General features: G+C 41.9%; 1 protein-coding gene across 3 annotated transcripts in view; it reads right to left on the bottom strand.

Moving 5' to 3' along the window:
- The window catches only part of LOC132815099 (guanine nucleotide-binding protein G(s) subunit alpha), a 353,011-nt gene that overhangs the window by 221,939 nt on the left and 108,399 nt on the right, over positions 1-22,673 (bottom strand). For all 3 annotated transcript variants that reach the window (XM_060823858.1, XM_060823856.1, XM_060823857.1), the window contains exons 3-4: positions 22,587-22,641; positions 22,324-22,443 (exon numbers count right to left, since the gene is read on the bottom strand). In XM_060823858.1, the coding sequence (XP_060679841.1) occupies positions 22,324-22,443; positions 22,587-22,641 (175 nt within the window). The remainder of the gene's footprint in view (positions 1-22,323; positions 22,444-22,586; positions 22,642-22,673) is intronic.

The raw sequence follows: 22,673 nt of genomic DNA, 5'->3' as shown, positions 1-22,673 counted from the left end.
GAAGGACTTACAGAGAGGGCACACCCAGACTATATCGTGAGGCTGTAATGGAGGAACCCCTTCCCCACTCTCTCCCCACACAAAGACAATCAGCATAAGCAACCGAGCTTTCTCCCTGTCCTTAAATCCTTCCGATCAGCCTCAAAACATTAGACACGTCTTTCAGGGAATTTTTAATTCATGAAAGCCACAGTTTCAGTCTTCACAATGTTTGCCTGGAGGAAAGATTTCTGCTCACTCGGTATTGGAGGTGGGATAAGCAGCCCGGTAACTTAGCAACTGGGGAAGAGGTGACGGTGCAGCTGAGCAGGACATCATGTAAAAAACAACACTGGCCTTTTGGACAAAGTTACTGAAGGTAGCACCAAGAAAGAAATGAAAAGGGGTGAAAGATGGATCCTAATCAACCCCAAAAGTTACTTAAGTTACCAGTTTCTTAGAAATGGATTTGATCAAGTCGACATGGAAGTTCATAAAAATAACATCCACGGACAAACCCCTAGCCATTACTTCAGTTATCCTTCCAGAAAACATCAGGGTTGTCAGGCCTGAACCACCTTTATAAATCCACGGTGGCTCTTTGATCAGCAGGAACCTTCCTGTGTTCTGTCTCTTTCCTTTAATTATAAACTCAAGCTAATTCCTGATGGGTACTTGGCTTGCTAGACTATAATCTCGGTTTTCTTTTATTGCCTTTCTTAAATAGCAGATCAACATGTTCAATCCCCAATCTGAAGGGAAGAGCTCAGGCATCAATAGGACTTTGGAATATTGCAATTAGAGTATCAGCAACATTGTTAACGGTACCTTTTAAATCTGGTGATGGTCATGGGATATGAAGATATTCCCTACTCCCATATTTGCCCAATTCCTAGCTCCTGCTTCTTCACCACTGTCTTATGTTAACATTGCTGAGATGTTATCCTGGATTGGAGTTTCCTTGGAATAATATTTGAATGCCAATTCCTTCTGCTATTCCAGGAATTCTGAGTGAAACAATCAAATTAGTACCAGATTACCAGCAAATATGTAACTGTGGATTTTCATCTGGCTACATACTGGCCCTCAGTTGGCTGAGCACTTGATTAACTGGTGGAGAAAGGTGACCATTCTGTTAATTTGAATATAGAGCAGAAATGAATTCATCCATTGTGCCACTCAATGAAGTTGCAAGTGGCAATAATTAAAAGATTGTCCTCTCTTTGTTCACCCAAGTTATAAACACCATCACTCCAGTTGATTTGGGATCCTATGATGTACTATGGTAACAACTTTCGAAGGACAAAGCTCTACCACCTTCTGTCTCGATTAGCAAGGAGGCAATTACCAACATTTATTGCCAATGTTGTCTGAGGAACACATTTTGAGGAGGGCAGACCACTGGCTATGTAAGGGTCACTTCTCAGTCCAAAAGGAGCTCAGTAGATCACATGGTGGGGTGCCAGGCAGGAGGGGGGTTCTGTACCTGAACCAGCCTCCCCTTCTACATCACAGCACCTCCCCCTCCTACCCACTCACCCCTACCCCGGCTCCTCGCCATGACACTTCCACTTATTGACTTGGTCCTGCACTCAGAATCTGTGGACTATTTATTGTCATGATAAACCCTGCCATTCGCAGAATCCTACCCTAGATTTGAGCCACTGCCTATCCCTACGAGAGAACTTTCTGTGACGTTAAAGTGCTTCAGAAAATGAGGGACCTTGTTTTTATAGAATGAGGCAGGGTGTTTGTGACAACGACCAGGGATTGAGAGGCTGATAAAAGTCTTTTTTGGTGGCGTTATTAGCTGTGGAAGAAATGTTTGCTCAAGATGTTGGGAAAACTCAATGAAAACACTGATACACATCTCAAACTCATAACATCCCAGCCTAGAGGAGAGACTGGTAGCAACCGACTGCAAAAGCTGTTCTGCAATCCTAACTAGTGAATCATAAGTATTACTGAACAAACACAACCATGTTTTGAAATGCCCATGTTCCAAATCCTCTGTGATTTTTATCTTTATAGGGAAAACCTGCAGAGATAAAAATAGTCTTAAGGAAACAATGTGAATGTCAGATATAGCAGTTAATTACGACATCTGAGGCACTGCAGAGAATTCAGTGCAGGCAATGGCCAGTCTCTGGGAACTAAGAAAACTAGATTTTCACTGAAAAAGAAATTTAAATTGAAAAAAAAACCAGAACAAGTACTAACTTTTGTCATTGCTTTTCTGCCAGTTTTCTCAGGTTGCCTGAGCCACACTTTCTTGTTGCTTGATTAATGTGCTTTATGGTGCCATGTTCAAACTCCTAAACAATCATTCTAATTCTCAACTTTGCCTTTGGTGCTAAAACACAACAGTGCAAATGTGATAAATCTGAATTGCTTAATTATCTACAGTCATGTAGAAATGTAAAGGTTACTGAATAACAATGGCCTTCGTTGGGAAACTACAGTGAGATGGCCTTCAAGGAGTTCTAGATGTCAGGAGCAAAAAGTCCCTTTTCCAAACAAATGTTGAATTGTGACTTGAGTTTCTTGCATTGAATGGTAAAGGTCCTATTTATATACACTGGCAACTCTAATACTTAATCGTGTCCCATTTATACGCAGTTCCCATTCTCCCAACTGTTGGATACAAACTCTAGTCGGTCACATAATAGTTGGCGTGGTTACTTAGTGATTCCAGCACACTGCTTGCTCCTCTGACTCACCAGGCAGGAACATCTCATAACACTGTCCACGGGTCAGGACTCGAGGTACCTGCCATCCACAGGCAAGCGCCATCAGACAGGTACCGCCCCCGCTGCACACTCGTGGCACATCACTGATCCACTTACAACTGACCTGCAGTTTGCAGTTCACTGGCTACTTTCACTGGAATGTTGCTGCCAGGACCATTTGCACACAGTGACAGGCAGCCAACACATGGAATGGTCCCAGCATCTCAAGGCTCCTTGCTCACGCTCTCAGCACTCACTCACCTCGTAGCTATTTGATGTTCACAGCATCACTGCCCTCCTTTGGTTTCTGTGATTTATGCCTTCAGCGAAAACACACAGGCTCACAGCAGTTCTGTGTACAGAGCCAGCCAGTTTGGCTTGGTCATCAGCAATCATCAGTCAAAGGGGCGGCTGCTATATCACCACCACACCTGCACCATCTGCAGCAAACACATCACAAGGTGGTATCTCAGAGCTTCAGCGAGTAGCGCTCTCTATGGTGAGTCAGGTTAAAGGGAGACAAGCTTCAGTCATGGCTGGGGCAATGACACCAGCCTCGATCAGTCCATCAGCTGCTTGGAGTGGTCAGCAACAGGGTCTGTGATACTCCAGCCTGAGGAGTAGGCCACAATCAGGCCTACAAATCAGATCCATGCTGCCGAGGGAAACTAGAAACAGAGACTTCCTTTCCTTCAGAGCAACTACCTTCTCCCACATCCTGGCATGAGGAGCTGAAGTGAACCACAGAAGGGGCTGAGGCTGCACAGAGGATTGGTTGTGGCTTTTAAAAGCTAATGACCCAACGACAAGGTGCAATCACCACATGCACTGGCGCTGACACTGCTGAACAAGGTGGTGATGATGTCAGCAGCACATGGACAGACCAATCCCATCGCAGTTACGGGACAGCTTCACTACTGCATGATTCAGTGATTGCCATAGCCCACAGTTAAATGGCTTGGAGACATTACATTTTGAGAATGTTACAATCGCCCTCTCTACTCATGAAGATTCCCCTGCACAAATCCCAACCCATTCCCTTGCGATCTCACATTTGATTTTCCGTGCTCTACACTTGCTTCCCCAAGTGTACCCAATAACTCTTCTTTCAGGACTTCCTGCTGCCAACCTCAGAACATCAAAGGTATTTCTGCAGCTGCTGTTTGGACATCCCACTTTAAAATTAATGCATTCACCTGAGCACACTGGGGCTAGTGACCGAAGAGAGGGCGGAGAATATTGGCAGAGTGTCTGGGAGTTTTATTACAAGGGGCTCAATACTGCAGTAATGAGCACCATACAAAGTTGAGTGAACATTGGCTGGTCAGGCAATGAGTTGATGTTGGGGCCCCTGAGAATTTCCTCGCTCATCAGTGAAATCCCAGAGTTTAGTAAGCACAGCTGGATGGAGGTAAGTGGAAGATCATTTCATAATACAAACAATGTGCACAAAATTAATATCAGCCATCTAGAACAGTACAGTCTCCAGTCCACTATTTTAAGCAGAGAATCTTCATTTTAACTGTGTTGTGCTATCTTGTACTCACCTTTGGAAAATCCCATTAGAAACACGCCAGCAACAGTAAGCAGATCCTGAGCTGGGTTTGGACATGAGCATGGGGTTGGCAGGATGGTGGAAGACACAAGAACAGGAAGCAGGCATTTGTAAGTACTGCCCCACATAATGGAGTCAACTCTATTGATATATTTCCCTATCGCAAGCCAGGAATCTTGAGCACTGACACAACATCGAGAATGCCTGGGGTTCAGTCCAAAGGAAAAAGTTGAGTCACAGTAAATTACACACAAAGAGACTACTTCAGGGGAAAGATGCATTATCTTAAATACCAATTTTCATTCTCTAACGTCACCTCTGCCACTCAGCTCCTGGACCCAGATTATTCTTATATAACATCTTCCACAACTACAGGGTATCCCTCAGGGATTTACAGTTAATTAAGCCCTTTTGAAGTTCAGTACCTGTCATAGTGTAGAAAATGCAATAGCTAAAAGTGCAGACAGCAGTGGCACACAAACATGCCATGAGATAATGACCAGTTCATCTGTTTATAAATATTAGTTTAGGTTGAAATGTTGGCCTGGACACCAGGACAACTCCCCTCTTTCCCAAACAGTGAGTTTTCTGAATCAAAAGTAAGAGTGCTAGCCTCTGGGCAACTATTCGAGATCAAAATGACCAATGGCTGTGTCAGTAACTGCAGTTTGTACTGAGGAGGGAAAACAAGAGTCTTAACCAAAGGACAAGAGGATGAGAAAGAGGGATTCCTGGCAACTTGAGTGAGATGGAGCTCAGTTATTTTGTTTTGATGCACCACGACCGTAGTATTTGTAGGAAAATGGTGAACATCAAGATTGTTTGTTGCCCAGAAGGTTCAGCAGAAAAGGCTGCAGACGATACCAATCGAGTGGCATTAGGGAAATTCCACAAGTTGGAGGGAGTAGGTTCTCCCAATCAGGCAATAACAGATGGTTTCATGAATTTTTACACACATGAAGAGAAAGTGTAGATAACTTCTGAACCCACCCAAAAAAAATCACAAAATTTAACACATATCAAGACTTGAGCATGTTTCTTGAAACAGTGAGCGCTTTTTTTCCTGAGAGAAGTGGGAGGGAACTGGAAAATACACAAAAGTCGTTATGTAAACTTTTATCCACGAACAATTCCAGTGTTTAATCATTTTTCCCTGTCAGTTAATTTATTACGGACAACATGTTACTAAATTTACTTACATAGTGAGGAAGATGTGTAGATCAAAATATTAACCAGATGTGCTGTGCATTATTTCCAAACACAGAATACTCTCGCTAAGGTTCTGGCCATTCTCAGCCATGTTGTTTTTTTAAATTGTATGACAAACACCACAAATTAAAGGCTATCCTTTATTAGAGTCATGTGGTCTGTCAATGTGGCTTCTTCAATTTGTAAGGTTGGGACTGTACAAAAGTCATGCACAAAAATGTTTTGATGTATCTACATCTCGCCAAGTAATCATTTTGCAAGATTGGGTCAGGATTGTGGACCTCCAAAATGTGCCAAAAACTGGCAATATAGTGTTTTGAGTCGATTTAAAAAAGAACAATGCTTTATCCATTGGCTACCCAGTGGAGGGAGGGGAAGTTAGTTTATGAGCAAAGGTTGGATAAGCTGAGCTGTATCCATTGGAGAATGAGAGACAACTCATTGAAACTTATAAGACACTGAGCGTACACTGAAGGGTTGTCTTCCTCTGTGGGAGAGGCTAGAACTTGGGGACACACAATGGGCTTTCTATTGAAAATAAAGATAAGGAGGATTTTTTTTCTCTTGAGATTCAGGAATTTTTGGAACGCTCTCCTCCAGGAGGTTTGGAGATGTTTAAGACAGAGGTAGCTAGATTCTTGACTAATAAGGGATCAATAATTATCAGGACTAGGTAGGAATGTGCACTGAGACCAAAATCAGATCAGCCATGAATGGTGGCATAGGCTGGAGGGGCCAAATGGCATACACCTGGTCCTACTTCAATTGGTTGTTTATTAAGATGCTGTGGTTTACTTGTTACTAATTTTCCTAATGGCAGATTCTTATTTGCATATGAATCCCAAAGTCAGTTCTGCAATGGTTCACCATGTCGCTATTAATTATAAGTTTAAATCATAATCATCAGATCATTCAAGAGAGATGGCCATCACACTCTGTCCTCCCCACATGCACAGTGTTTGAACGTTCAGACACAAGTTGGTAACAATGACAGAAGAGGGACACTGTCTGTTCTTCAGCTCAGGCCAATCATGACCAGTTATATCCAATTGCACAACCCCTCTGGATCTTACCCAACATCATGCGCATCATCAACATTAATAACAATTATTTACACCGATGTAGAGGCTCTACTGTAGAAACTTGTGCCTAATAGTTTTAAAGTTTTTACTTGGAAAAAACTCTTGTACGAAGGGTTACAATTCTGCTGGAAACATCTGCCAAAGGTGTGGTCAGAGATGTGGCTCAAGGATCAAGCTCATGAGCCATGTAACTGAGCTGTGGTTCAGTGGGTAAATATAGAACCCATGACCAGTGACACTGAATTTCCTGGGTGGACAATCATACTCATTAACGGACCGCCAATGATGAACGTAGAAAACATCTTGCAAGACACTTCACACACACACACAAAAAGAGCACTTCCTAAGCCTTTGCTGGGGATGTAACAAAGTTTGGTTGAGAATATGCTACAAGAAAGGTGAGCACAGAGGAAGGGTGTTTCACAAGAATTCAGTCAAGAATGGCAAGTCCCTGAACAGCAAAGACAGGGGGGAGGGGGGCTGCAGAGTTAACTAGAATCACAGTACCAGAAGATGCAGAGGCAGATGCAATGCAAAAGTGGAAGAGTACAGAAGGAAGGAAGATGGAAAGGGGAGGGATTTCTGAAAGAGACCAAAAATTTCAAATTCAAACCACTGGAGAATTAAAATCAGCAACAGAAAAAAAAATTACTATTAAATAGGCCCTAGTGCAAGGAGCAGCATTTCACACAATTACAGAAGGCCAATAGTCAGGTGGTCAACAAGGAGGCCACAGCAAACACAGTGAATTGGTAAGCTCTCTCTTTGCCAGTGAAACAAAGTTCCTGAGAGAGAGAGAATGGGGAAAGTGGTGAGAAAACCACAGAAGGAACCGGAGGGATGAGAGGAGGAGGAGACACAACAGGAAGGTGTCCAGTTTTGGGGTATGGGGCTGGGGGTGTGTGAGTGTAACCATCACAGAGTGTGTGACTTGTGTGTCAGTTGTTTGGGTGTGGATGAAGGGGTGAGCTCCAGGTTTGATCAACAGGGTGGCTTACAGGGTAACTGGTTGGGCAGCCCACAAACATAGAACATAGAACAATACAGTGCAGAACAGGCCCTTTGGCCCTCGATATTGCACCAAACTTGTGAACTGTTCTCAGCTCGTCCCCCTACACTATCCCAAAATCACCCATGTGCTTATCTAAGGATTGTTTAAATCTCCCTAATGTGGCTGAGTTAACTACATTAGCAGGTAGGACATTCCATGCACTTACCACTCTCTGCATAAAGAACCTGCCTCTGACATCTGTCTTAAATCTATCACCCCTCAACTTGTAGCTATGCCCCCTCGTACACATTGACGTCATCATCCTAGGAAAAAATACTTTCACTGTCTACCCTATCTAATCCTCTGATCATCTTGAGTGTCTCTATCAAATCCCCTCTTAGCCTCCTTGCCAATGAGAACAGGTTCAAGTCTCTCAGCCTTTCCTCATAAGACCTTCTGTTCTATCTTTTCAATGTAGAACTTCAACACCGATACTGAGCATCTAATTTCCAAAAATTATACGCACAAACTTCAAAAAAGACATGCTTCCACTCTTATATTTGATGTATGCTGCACCTATATTTTTGTAAACTCTGACAGTGCAAGGGTCATATTATAACAGATAAACATCCATACATTAAGAATGAGATTTTGCATATTCCATATAGACTGCTGATTCTTAAAACAGATGGAAAGCTCAGAGGTACTCAGCAAGAGTTTGTGCGTTAATGACTATGTAACTTTTCTTCACAGTGAGGAATGCTTAACCACATTTAAAAAGATACATCTTGCAAAAATATTCTTGCTCACAGAATCTCTGGAGGCACTAGCTTTCGGAGCGCTGCTCCTTCATCAGGTGGTTGTGGAGTATAAGATCATAAGACACAGAATTTACACCTAAAGTTTACATTTTAAAGTGGCAGGCAGAAGGTTGAGAGGGGATTGGAATGGAATTAGCTTCATTCTCACATACAGAGCTGGCAGGTGGGACTAGATTAGTTTGGGATATCTGGTTGGCATGGACGAGTTGGACTGAAGGGTCTGTTTCCATGCTGTACATCTCTATGACTCTATATACTGCTCTGACTGTGACTGACTAACTCCTCAAACAAAAAAAACGGAAGAATGCCAACTGAGGCAGGCACAAAACAAGCAGTTTCAGATTGGCCAACCGTTATACAGAGAGTCCGGTATTCAGTTCCATTATAGTCAGTCAATCAGACTCTGTCGGTTTTGAACAATCACCCGAAATAAGCTCATTTCCCAGTACGTTTCATTCCAAAACTATATCTTTTTATGCAAGTCTGCAGTGACTGATATAACATTCCATGGATGCACAAACAACTGCACAGCTATGATCTAACAATGTAATGGCTGACTGTTGAAATGGTGCACAGCAAGCAGGCTGGTCAACAAAGTACACGCAATCTGGGGTTCACACTTTTAAACTGTTTTCAGCAAGGTCTCTGCTGCACTCCACCTGTAAACAACTACGAGGAAAATCACACACAAAGGCCACAGACACTGACAATTCCTTCTCTAAATCAATAAACCATTTATAGATAGGGAAATACATGATATGCTCTTTGTTTCCAGCTTATTCACAAAATAATCCTGGATCCTAAAACTTTGGAATAAATAAAGTGCAATCTAATAAATATTTAGGTTTAATTATACGGAGTATAATATCAAATTCCTCCCACTATTTAAAATTTGCAAAACGGGTGATCACTATTCTTTGCACTATAGTGCTACGGACATAAAATCTTGAGCTCTTTACCTTCTTCTTGTTCCTCATAAGAACTCCAGACTGACGAGCCAAGCTAATCCCACCTTAGCTGAGACAATAAATCAAAATTTCACCTGTTCTCTTGCAGCGAATCTCTTTCATGATCCAACAACTTTATGTTGAAGAGAAGAAATGTTTACTCTGGTGTCCTAACCAATAATTTAGTGCTCTACCAACATCGCTTATACGGCCTGTGAGGAGAGAATGATAGGTAATGTCACTGGAATATAACCTGGAGGCCCAGGCTGATCCCCTGGATACATGGGTCAGATCCCATCACAGCAGCTGGTGGAATTTAAACTTCGTTCATTAAATATTGAATTGAGAACTAGTCTCATAATCGTAACCACACAACCACTGATTCATAAAAAATCCAATTGGTTAGCCTACTCTCCATGACAATTCAGACCCACAGGAAACTTCACTGACTGATGTACAAGGACACCCAGACTCCTTTGGTACATCCACATCTCCCAGTATATCACCACTTAAACAATACACCACTTTTTTTGATTTTCACACTGAGGTATAGAATTTCACATTCACCCACTTGATGCTGTTTCCACCATGTGTTTGCCCACTCAATCAATTCAAATAAAGCCTCACGCATTCTTCTCACAAACCCACCTAAGTCTTGTCATCAGTAACTTCAGTCATCGAAGTCATCAATGTTATAAATAATTGTGGCCCAACACTGATCCCTGTGGCACCCCATCAGCCCCATGTTACTGCCTTGAAAGTGCCCATTTTATCTCAACTCTGACTTCTTTTAGTCAATCTTCTATCCATGCTAATGTACTACCCTCAACAGCATGGGCTCTTCATAAGTAGCCTTGTGTTTAGTACTTCATTGAATACCTTTTGGAAATCAAAATATATTACATCGATTGCTTTTCCTTTATCTATCCTGTTACCACCTTCTCAAAAGGACTGTAACAAATTTGTCAAGACAGGAATCCCCCTCCATGAAGTCATGTTAATTCTGCTTGCTTACAAAATGTTAATACTTTATTACATCCTTTAAAATAGACTCAAACATTTTCCCAAGAACAGATGTTAAGCTAGTTTGCTTATTGTAACTATTTTTTGCCTCCTTCCCTTTTTGAATACGGTTGTGATATTGGCAGCTTTCCAATCCTCTGGAACTTTTCCGGAATCTCCGATTCCTGGAAGATTCCCACCGGTACAACCACTCTCGCTGTTCCAACTTCCTTTCAAATCCTCAGATGCATTCCGTCAGGATGAAAGACATCTTCAGGCATTGCGTTGAATGCTAGCCTCTGGGTCAGAAATGATATGGCAAAAGCTGACAGCACAAAAAGATTTCAACTGAAATATTAGGAATTGTTCTTTGCTGTTTAGTGGTCAGGAGGACTAAACATGGGGAAGACTGAAGCAATTCTATTCAGTCCCTGAAGACTTTTCTTGCAAGCCACTGACCCCCATCCCTCCCCCGGCCACTGTCTGATGCTGAACCAAACATTTTAGAACTTTGGTGTTATACCTTTGATGAGATTCTAATCACACGTCCCCACTAACATTCATATGAAGTGGCACATCAGGCTCGGAAGGCTGGATTCTGTATTCCTGCTCTTCATTCTTATATTTTAAACACAAAGACGATATTCATCTACCACCAAAGCAATACCCTGCTCGGCTCCTCCCTCACTCAGCAGCTACTGAAACCTTCATTCGTGCTTTATGAACCTGGCAGCCAGGACAGTCCTTTGCCAGCCTTCCCCTGTAAATGTGAACTCATGCAAATTGCTGCTGATTTTAAAATGCTCATCCTGGTTTTCCAAACTCGCCATGACCTCTCCTCTCCTGACCTCTAATCACTTCCAGGAAGGCAATGTCAGCCCTCTGGAGATATCTTCTCTACACTAATTGTGGATCTGAGTCACCTCGCCCCCAAATGTGTTTCATCATTGCTGGTTGTTCCTTCAAACCTCCTGAATTACCTCACTCCACGGTGGCTCAGTGGTTAGCACTGCTGCCTCACAGCACCAGGGTCCCAGGTTCAATTCCAGCCTCAGGCAACTGTGTGTGGAGTTTGCATATTCGTTCCAGTGTCTGTGTGAGTTTCCTCCCACAATCCAAAGATGTGCAGGTCAGGTGAATTGGCCATGCTAAATTGTCCAGAGTGTTAGGTGCATTAGTCAGAGGGCAAATGGGTCTGGGCGGGTTACTCTTCGGAGAGTCCGTGTGGACTGGTTGGGCTAAAGGGCCTGTTTCCACTCTGTAGGGAATCTAATCTAGTAATCTGCCTATTTACTGCAGGAACTTTCATATTTATCACAACATCTATAATAACTAAAGCAGAATAAGTTCAACTTAATTTTTGAACAAGTGAATTATCATTGCAAATTGATAGTTTTCAAAGTATCAACAATGATCTGTAAATTGCAAAGCAGCTCTTTCCTCCATCAGTTTTTGTCTTTCTTTTTTGTGCACAATAATTACTCTACTTGACCCAGAAACTTAAATTTACATGACAGCCTAAATGAAAACATCCTCCAATTTTACCAATCGGGCAAATAGCACAGCACCTTCCGGTCCTAGAAACAGGAACGTATCCCAGTTAGGTGGCATCCCAAACCCCTACCACCCACCCATGTGCTCATGCTCCCTGGGAATGAGGCCCAAGTTCAAACTTCGAGCCACACTGTCAATTGATGGCCTTACAAGAACAATTAATGGCAACTCGTTCTCTCATCATCCCAAGCCTGGCAAAGGAGCTCTTATAATGCAGTGGCAGCATCCTCACTTTGAGACAGGAGGCCCAGGATCAAGTCCTACCTGAATCCTGCGGTGGGCAGCAGCAGTGATTGCCAATTTGTGCAAGTGCAGGATTAGGGGAGTGGATCAAGGGCTATCAGGGCCTACTGACAGGAAGCCACCTTTATCGTCCTGGATCTGGTCTTCAACCACTTAACTACCCCACCCACTAACCCCTTCCAAAAATAAAACAAAACAAATTTGCCTGACACCTTGGTTTCCAAGTATCTGGCTGAAAGAATTTCTGTTTTCAGGCACCCACGTTTAGAGCAACAAAAAAAAAGAGAGGCAGACAGGTACTTTGAAACTTTCCCATCTCTCCCCCAAATCGAGTTGGTCACAGGAAGGCCCACAGACAGCCTTTCTGGTCTGCTGCCAATTGAATCTCTTAAGGAGCCCAATTCAGTGCCTGATCCCACCTACGCTGATATTCACTTAGGGATGGAACCTTCGTGCTGGAAGCACAAAACGTAAAGCCTGCCATGGCTGCTGTGGCTATCCAGCCAATGTGTCTCATTGCCAGGAATTCTCGGCAAACTTCTACCCGAGTTTCTGCGATTCCCATTCCTGCCTTCCCTCACATGTGCCGTGGCCCATGTAAATCGAAATTCCTGGGTGGGTGCAGTGGCAGGAACATGCAGCATCTTCCTAGTGGCACTGCCAAGCTATGAGGAGCTGCCGACCAACCTTCCAACCCCTCAAGGGGTCCCTTGCTAGCCTCTGTCAGGGGGACTAAACATGGGGAAGAATGAAGCAATTCTATTCAGTCCCTGAAGGAAGTGGGAAGGCCCACTGCTGACCAATGGGCACAATGCAGGAGGCCTTCTCAAAAAGGATTATAGCAGGGCTCTTCAGCCTTTGGTCAAAACCTCCATTGCTTCCATTAAAAATCGCCAACCACTGACAAGTGGATTTAGGAATCACTTATTTTGAAACAAATTCTTGTTAACCATCGAAAAACAAATTTTATTAAAAATCTATTACTTAATTTTGAAATGTTAAATAAGGGCTAAAATAAAACCTTTGTTTCTAATCCGACACACTGTAAAAAAAAAAGCAAATAGATTATGAACAATAAGTTCTTTCCTAAAAAGACATAAAAGCCAATCAGCAGCTCATTTAGACCTACCCTTTGTATCATTCGGACCCAGCCAAACTCTAGGGACCACTGCCAATTCTGCTGAGCCCAATGGCAGCACTCCAAGAGTATCCACAATCATTATAAAAACCACACAGTGTAATAATGTCTTTCTTCCAAGTACAATGACTTCATAAGCTATATGTATTTATTTTCCTGGAAAGAAACGTTAAGGTTTCAAGACATGGCTTAAAGTGTCTCCAATTCAAACAGTCTGCCAACATCCAATCATTTAAGAGCTTTGTTGTGCCAAGTAACCTGTATGTTACAATGTAACAAATATAACAAGATTCCTTCCAACAACATGCAGAAATTAAGTAAAATTAATGATCCAGATTATAATCTGTATGTACACCTTACAGTGAGAACACACAATATAAAATCAATGTTACTGTAGAATCTCTCATAAAAGTCAAGAGAGAGGATTGATGAAGACAATTGCTGATGTTGATGACTGGGATCATTGCATTTCACGATGTATATAAATTGCCTGGCTACATGGTATGCAATCGCAGAGTTTGTGGAAGATCCCATTTACTGCACTGCCAAACTTTCTAAGCATGGCAGCAACAGGCACCAACAGAACGACAGACAACTGGTGAAATGGGCAGATAGACGACAGATGCAATTTAATGCCGATAAGTTTGAAGTGATGCACTTTCAGAGAAACAAAATAAAAACCCAGTATAATCTAAGCTACATTATTCTTGGGAGTGTATAAATAAAACCCTGAGGATGCATATACAGATTACTGGACGTAAATCAGTTAAGAAAGAATATGTTTTAAGAAATGGTTTCATAAACTATAGCATTGAAATGGCACAGTCAGGTAATGACCATCTCCAATAAGAGACAAATCTAACCGTGACATTCAGTGGTGTTACCAGCATTGATTCCCCCACTATCAAACGTCTTTGGGGTTACCACTGAGTGGAAACTCTAATTGACTTGTCACATAAATATAGTGTCTCAGAGCAGGCCAGAGACAAGGAATACTGCAGCAAGTTACTCACCTCCCCTGACTCCCCAAAGCCTGTCCATCATCTACAAGGCACAAGTCAGGAGTGTGATAGAATACTCCCCGTTGGCCTGAATGGGTGTAACTCCAACAACACTCAAGCAGCTTGACACCATCATCCACCTTATTTACTGTGTCTGTTGCTCTCGATATGGTCTCCTCTACATCAGGAGACAGTCCAAGAAATGCTCTGCGATTTGACGTTCTGTCTCTGGGACACACGTACCAAACAACTCCACCACCCTGTGGCCGACCACTTCAACTCCCCCTCCCACTCCGCCAAGGACATGCAAATCCTGGGTTTAGATCAGAGTGGAGCTGGAAAAGCACAGCAGGTCAGGCAGTATCCAAGGAGCAGTTAAATCGACGTTTCGGGCAAAAGCCCTTCATCGTTCCTGATGAAGGACTTTTGCCCGAAACAACGATTTTCCTGCTCCTCGGATGCTGCCTGACCTGCTGAGCTTTTCCAGCACCACTCTGATCTAAACTCTGGTTTCCAGCATCTGTAGTCCTCACTTTTGTCATGCAAAAGTTGGGCCTTATTTACCACCAAAATCAAGCCACCCAACAACTGGAGGAAGAATGCCTCATCTGCTGCCTTGGGACCTTCCAACCGCATGGTATAAACGTCAGCTTCATCAGTTTCCAAATCTCCTCTCCCCTCCACCTCATCCCAGATCCAACCCTCTAACTCGGTTCTGCCCTTTTGACCTGTCCCATTGTCCATTTTCCTTCCCACCTATCCACTCCACCCTCCCCACTTGCATCCACCTATTGCCTTCCCAGCTCCCTCATCCCTCGCCCTACCCCCACCTTCTATATCTCTCAGCTCCCTTGCCCCCTCACACTCCTGATGAAGGGTTTATGCCCGAAATGTCAACTTTCCTGCTCCTCAGATGCTGCCTGACGTGCTGTGCTTTTCCAGCGCTATACTTTTAGACTCTGACTCTCCAGTATCTGCAGTCCTCACTTTCTCTCACCATTCAGAGCAAAGCAGCCCTCTTGACTGGCTTGCACTCAAGCATCCACTCCCTCCACCACCAGTGCTCAGGATCAGCAGTATGTACTGTTTACAAGACGCACTGAAGAAGTCCACCAAAGATCCGTAGACAATATCTTCCAATCCTATGAAAACTCCCACATTTAAGTTCCCCTCCAAGCCACTCACCATCCTAACTTAGAAATATATCACCATTCCTTCACTGCCGTTGGGTCAAAATCCTGGAATTCTCTCCCGAAGGGCATTGTCAGTCAACCTACTGCATGTGAAACTGTTCAAGAAAGCAGCTCACCATCACCTTCTCAAGGGCAACTCGGGATGGGTAATACAAATACGTGAAGGTGACACCCATCTCCCATGAGCGAATAAAAGAAGTGTGAAAACAGGAAGCTTCACAAATATCTGATGAGCCCTTAGCTGGGGTATCGTTTACAATTTTTGAATCGCACTTCAGGAAGGATATCAAGGGCACAGAGAGGAATTTTGCCAGCAATAGGGTTGTTCAATCTTCAGGAAAGATTAGAGAAGCTAGGATTAGTCCTTCAAGCAGGAAAGGTTAACGAGAGACCTAAAAGATGCATTCAAATCTATGCCAACTTTCAATGGAGAAATTAGAACATAAGTTTTTTTTTTGGGAAGTGATTCGGTAAAGACAAGCCATTGGCAAAAGAAAGACAGAAGAAATTAGGAAACTTCACACAAAAGGGTGTTAGTAGTTGAAAGGGATCAGATTCCACAGAAAAGTTTAAATGTCAACTCGACTTAATTTGAAGAGGACTAACTTGGAAGATAATTGGGGGGAAAATATCTATGACGTAGGACAAAATTAGACAACACTTCCAAGGAACCAGCACAAGTAAAATGGGATCAACAAACTCCTTTGATGTTGTGGTTCTGTTCGCCGAGCTGGGAATTTGTGTTGCAGATGTTTCGTCCCCTGTCTAGGTGACATCTTCAGTGCTTGGGAGCCTCCTGTGAAGCGCTTCTGTGATCTTTCCTCCGGCATTTGTAGTGGTTTGAATCTGCCGTTTCCGGTTGCCAGTTCTTGCTGTCGGCTGCAGTGGCCGGTATATTGGGTCCAGGTCGATGTGCTTGTTGATTGAATCTGTGAATGAGTGCCACGCCTCAAGGAATTCCCTGGCTGTTCTCTGTTTGGCTTGTCCTATAATAGTAGTGTTGTCCCAGTCGAATTCATGTTGCTTGTCAATGACATGGCACTCATCCACAGATTCAATCAATAAGCACATCGACCTGGACCCAATATACCGGCCACGCAACGGACAGCTGGAACTGACAACTGGAAGCAGCAGAGACAAACCACTACAAATGCCGAGGAAAGATCACAGAAGTGCTTCACAGGAGGCTCCCAAGCACTGAGGATGTCACCCAGACAGGGAATGAAACGTCTGCAACACAAATTCCCAGCTCGGCGAACAGAACCACAACAACAAGCACCCGAGCTACAAATCCTCTCACTCTTTAAACTCCTTTGATACTGTAAGATTACATGATTTAATTATACCGCACAGAAGGAGGCCATTCAGCCCCTGTGCCTGTACCAGTTCTCTGAAAGAAGCGAAAGTGGGTGTGCTGGAGATTAGAGACAAGATTATAGTACTGGAAAAGTACAGCAGGTCAGGCAGCACCCGAGGCACAGCAAAATCGACGTTTCAGGCAAATTCCTGATGAAGGGCTTTTGCCCAAAACGTTGATTTTCCTGCTCAGTTCTCTGAAAGAGTTAACCAATTATTCCCCGCCTGTACTCCTTCCCCATTGCTTTGTAAGACTGTGTATTTTAAGTAGTTATCCAATTCCTTTTTGAAAGTTACTATAAATATGCTGCACATCAAATGGAGATTGGAGGTACTGAACTGGAGTTCTATTTATTTTAATTCGAGGGACTGTGCCAGTTATCCATTATTTGTCTTCAAATTACAATACATTTCCCCTAGAATAATGTTTCAGAATTGATCCATTTGATCATGGATTCAGATCCAGATGCAGTGTCCTGTGGATCTATTCCATTCATTTCAAGTTTCAATACAGTGTGTCAGTAAGTACCATGAGAATTTGAAACAAGGTGGTCTTGGCTTCAACTTGAGCACAAGTTTACTTCACGGATGTTAAACAATGATTTTCTGGGCCACAACTGCTAGGAATTATCTTCTTCTTTAATAATGTACAATTAATCTTAACCACAGAGCGAGACCACTTTCCTACAATGTAATGATTATCGCATTGATATATGCGAGCATATTTTCCAAGCAATCAAGTTCCCCACATTAAAAGATAATGACAATACTGTTCTAATTCATCATCAGGAATAAACACCTTAGAGTCATACAGCACAGAAACAGACTCTTCAGTCCAATTAGTCCAAGCTGAACATAATCCCAAACTAAACTAGTCTCACCTGCCTACTCTTGGCCCACATTCCTCCAAACTTTTTCTTAGCCAACTTATATACTTTCAAATGTTGTAATTGTACCCACGTCCATTTCCTCAGGAAATTCATTCCACACACAAACCACCCTCTGTGTAAAAGATTTGTCTCTCATATGTCTTTTTAATGTCTCTCCTCTCACCTCAAAGATTCGCCCTCTGGTCTGAAATCCCCTACTCTAGGGAAAAGACATGTGCCATTTACCCTATCGAGAGCCCTTCAACCTCCTCCACCTCATTGAAAGAGGTCCCAGCCTATCCACCTTTCTTAACAACTCAAATCTTTCATAACTGGCAACATCCTGGTAAACATCTCTTCTGAATCCTCTCCAGTTTAATAATATCCTTCCAATAAATGGGCGCCCCAGAACCGGACACTGTACTCCTGAAGAGGCCTCACCAATGTCCTGCACAGCCTTAACATGACTTCCCAACTCCTATATTTAAAAAGGAATGAGCAATGAAAGCATGCATGCTAAATGCCTTTTTAACCACCCTGTCTATATGCGATGCAAAATTCAAAGAATTATGTACTTGCACCTGTGGGTCCCTCTGCTATTCATCACTCCTCATGTCCGAACCACAAAATGTATAAGTCAGCCACACAAACTCTGCACAATTCAGTGAACGAGAAAGGAGTTTTCTATTGGTCAAAGACAGGTAAATCTAAAACTAAATTTCAAAAAAGCTGGCTGAATGAATGAAGAAACACAAAAAGCTAGGGAGGGCTAAAGTGTACAAATTGCCATATGACAACATAACAGCTCCATTTATTTAACATCCTCCTAGAATGGGTTTCAATTTTGAAACTCTTGGATCTTAACTCTACAACATACCAGAAACATAAGTGACCCAATGATATAAAGTCACTAGATACGGCCAACCATAGTGATTAAAGACCAAGGTAAAATCGGCCTGGATATAATTCCTATCTTGAATTTGGTAGATATTCCAACAGTATTTTTACCAGTTTATTTCATATATGGTATACAGAGAGAGAGAGTCTACAAACAACCATAAGCATCTCTTTCCATTGGACACAGAGATAGATAGACAATTAGTTACATATGGTTTCACATGGATGAAAGTAAGGAAAGTGTAATGTTAAAAGATTAAACTGAAATATGTCTGTGGACATTAATGTAATGCTAAAGAGTTAAACTGCACTGAGTGAACATTCTGGAAGTGGATGGGGCCGACAATCATAAAAGAATGTGGATGACCATCCACTGTAATTTATATTTCATCTAGACAGTCATTTGGTATTATTCAATCTCTTCCATCCAGAAATGCATTCTGACCAGAGGTATGTCACACCTGCATTGTCTTGGGGAATAACGGAGTCAGGAAATCATCTGCATAACAATTTCCCAGGATTAGGCATTAGCATCATTTCAGAGAATGATCTCATCCTGCCATTGTACCTGGGGTAACTGGTGACTGTGAATAACTGGGGGTTGTCTTGAGTGGCATGTGACTGTGAGGAGTGGCCAGAGTATCTGTCAGCATGGCCAACTGACCTGTATAAAAGGAGATGCGTTTTCTTTGTTTAGTGCCTCACTTTGACTCACCCTTGTGCATCTGCGAGGGGGGGGGGAGGGGGCGGGGGGGGAGTCAAAGGGGGTCACCTAGCTTGTACAAGCTTTAATAAACTTTAACTACTTGCTGAAGTTAGTGCATGCAAATTGCATCTTGTGGGCGAAACCTCGGGAAAAGAACCTAACAAAAGGACCATGAACCACCACAGCTTGTAGAGTTTGAACACACACTGTTGGCTTTACACTAAACCACACTCTAATTATCCAGCAAACTGATATTTCACATGTACTGAACATATTAACAAAACCATTTATTTTAAAACAATGCTGTGTGTCGAAGCACCTACATTTAGTGTCTAAAACTGAAGGTACAGTAGCTTTACAATCTCTTCAATTCACCCAAGGCACAGGAGTCCATAACATGAGCCATGTACTGGCTTTCACTTGCTGACTTAACAAGGGATATACCCACTTCCCAGTAGAAATCATCACTAAGTTTTTAATCACAAGACACAGAGTTTTGCAGGCACGCTTGGCTTTTGAGCTGCACCAGGAAGAAAGGTGCACAAATTATCTTTAGCTCAGAAACTGCCAATTTAGTCTAGTTGATATTATCAGGTTTTGACCTGTGAACACACTGGATTTATTGCTAGTTTTGCTTCTCATTCTACAATTAAAACCAAACTTCTTAAAATTAAAACAGTTAAAAATTATTTGAAGTTACTTATTGACCACAAAGCAAGTCAAGAGTTTACAAAATATTTAGACTTTAAGTTACACAATGGCTCAAGCCAATAAATATGAGAATCAAATAAAATCTTTAACCACTGGCCAAATTTCTGTATTCACAGTTCCTTTCACAATTTCAACAACTATATGCAAAGCAACAATTTACTGGGAGCATAACATGCAATGAAGCAGTTTGCACATTTTGCAACTCAAAATGATTTTGTTTTACATTGGCTACACCACACAAGATTCATACACAGGTAAATGGAAATTACAATGCTACTTAATCACACTGCATGATGGCTTTAATTTTCTTAATAAAACAACTTTAGTATACATAGTATAACTATATTTGTATGTGTACATATGAACGGGAAACCCTATGGGAAACAGTAACTAAAAGTGATAGAGTACACAGTATGCTATACAAAAGGAACATTATAACTGGAATGAGGACTTTTTGATCATCACGACACCCTCATAATACCTGCTTCAGAAATATAACTTGCACATATACAGAACCTTAAACAGCGTAAAATATCCAAAAGAGCTTGTCCTACCTGTCCCTCTTCCTTCCCAACTATCACCATCATCCCCCCCCCACCTTTATCTACTTATCACATCCCCAACTACTTTTCCACCCAGCCCCAACACCCCCTCCCTTTTATCTCTGAGCCCCCTCCACATTTCTGTTGGAGCTTGTGCTCGAAACATCAACGCTCCAGCTCCTCGGATGCTGCCTGCCCACCTGTGCTTTTCCAGCACCACACACTTTTTAAATTGTTCACAGCAGCACAGTCAAACAAAAATCTGATACTTAGTCACATCAGGGGACATATGAAAAGCTAGATCAGAGGGGTAGATTTTAAGGCTTGTCATAAAAGGAAAAGGAGCAATGAAAACATTTAGGGAGTCTAATTAATACCTGATTAAAACAAATCCATAAATCCTGATTTAGAGATATGCCAGCGCATCAATAGGATGAAGAAGTCTTCAAATGATTCCACATAACAAAAAGAAAGTTTGCTTCAATAAATATTGGATGTACTCTTCCACATAGCATATCCAATGGAAGTCAAGCTGCCATTTTGTGTCCAGGCAAATTACATTTCCATTTATGAACAAAATCATGTCCCAGTCAAAGAAGGACCATGCAAACTCAATTAATTGAAGTTTTAAAAACTTTTTCCCTCTCCACCCCTCCATTTGAAATAAATTATACATTTTGGGCAAACAGAATTGCAATAAGTTCTATGTCACCTATGGCATAGTGAAATAAAGCGGAGAAAATCACTCGATACGTCTGAGTATTTTTACTAGAGAGACACAACACAGCACACTTGGGCACACTTATCAAAAACATGTTGATAAACTCAACTCATATAAGCTATTCCAAGAGAGTGGTAGAAAAGGGACTTCAACAAAGTACAGTTTCTTACATCAACATTTTCAACAGTAAACCCTACTAGATCTCCTACATCTCCCGGCAAATCAACTCTACACAATGATAAAAGTAACTTCACTTATAAAATAAAATTCAATAGGCTCTCATAAATTATTACTGAGCAGCAGTATAATTTTACATGATGGCACAAACAATGAGTTAATTTGATTCTGAACCCCAACACAAGGTAATTCACATGGATTTTGGAATATTTGTTTAATTTTGCAACTATATTTAGAGACTGACTGGTTGCCATTGACAGGTAATCGATCTCAATGCTACAGGCAATCTAGCTGATGTGACAGGGGTTCTTACTGTAGCATTAACAATTGGATTGTTAACAGTACGGAAGCATGATGAATTACTGTAGTTGAATAAATAGTAAGAAATACAATTGCAATCATGTTCTTAGTAGGCCAGTGGTATGTGATACAAAAATACGTAACACAGGGCCTGAAATTGACTTGTTTACAAAAAACTTTTTTTTGTTATTGATCAGAAGGATCTGCTTTGTACACACACACACACACACACACACACACACACACAATCACAGTATGCTCCTATCCAACAAAACAAAGCATGCATTCAACTGTATATATCTGGGTGCTTTCCTATGGCTTTAAAACTTCATGTAAACGTTTGAATTGCACTGCAGCTGTTACTGATCAAAGACAAAAAAGTGGATCCACTTTTAACCAAGTTTATTTGCTTCAGCAACTGCCACTTACATGTCTTAGATCTCTATCAGTGACTGAGAACTGTACTGCCAAAGGGGGATATATTGGGTCTAGGAAGAGAAATAAAATCATACAAGGAAGCTAATCAAATGTGCAAAAGTCAGGACCAAAGACATTTTGAAAAAGCATTTTCGACAATTATTTCTCAAAACTGTTTCTTACCTGCGAGTACTCGAAGTCTGAAAGATGAACTATACTTTTGATGTAATCCAACCGAAACTGATGTTCTGGGTTGGCTAATTGGACTGGAGGTATTAAAGTGCTCATTGCCGAAACTATTGTCTAAAAAAAACGGATAGAAAATGATAACAGACATTAATCTGAATAAATATGGGATAATCCATTTGACTGAAAATTGGATTTGTGTTCACATGCGAAAAATCAAAGGCCTTCCCAGCAATATCAGTGCAGCTATTAACACTTACCACTATAGCATCTTTAATATTTTTCCTAATATCTTGTACTTTCAGTTTCTTCTCTCTGTATGGGAAGCAGGAACAATTTGATAGTAA

Source organism: Hemiscyllium ocellatum, chromosome 4, assembly GCF_020745735.1.
Source record: "Hemiscyllium ocellatum isolate sHemOce1 chromosome 4, sHemOce1.pat.X.cur, whole genome shotgun sequence".
Classification (NCBI taxonomy): Eukaryota; Metazoa; Chordata; class Chondrichthyes; order Orectolobiformes; family Hemiscylliidae; genus Hemiscyllium; species Hemiscyllium ocellatum.
The sequence above is the reverse complement of the archived record's forward strand: the minus strand, read 5'-3'. Positions and strand labels throughout refer to the sequence as shown.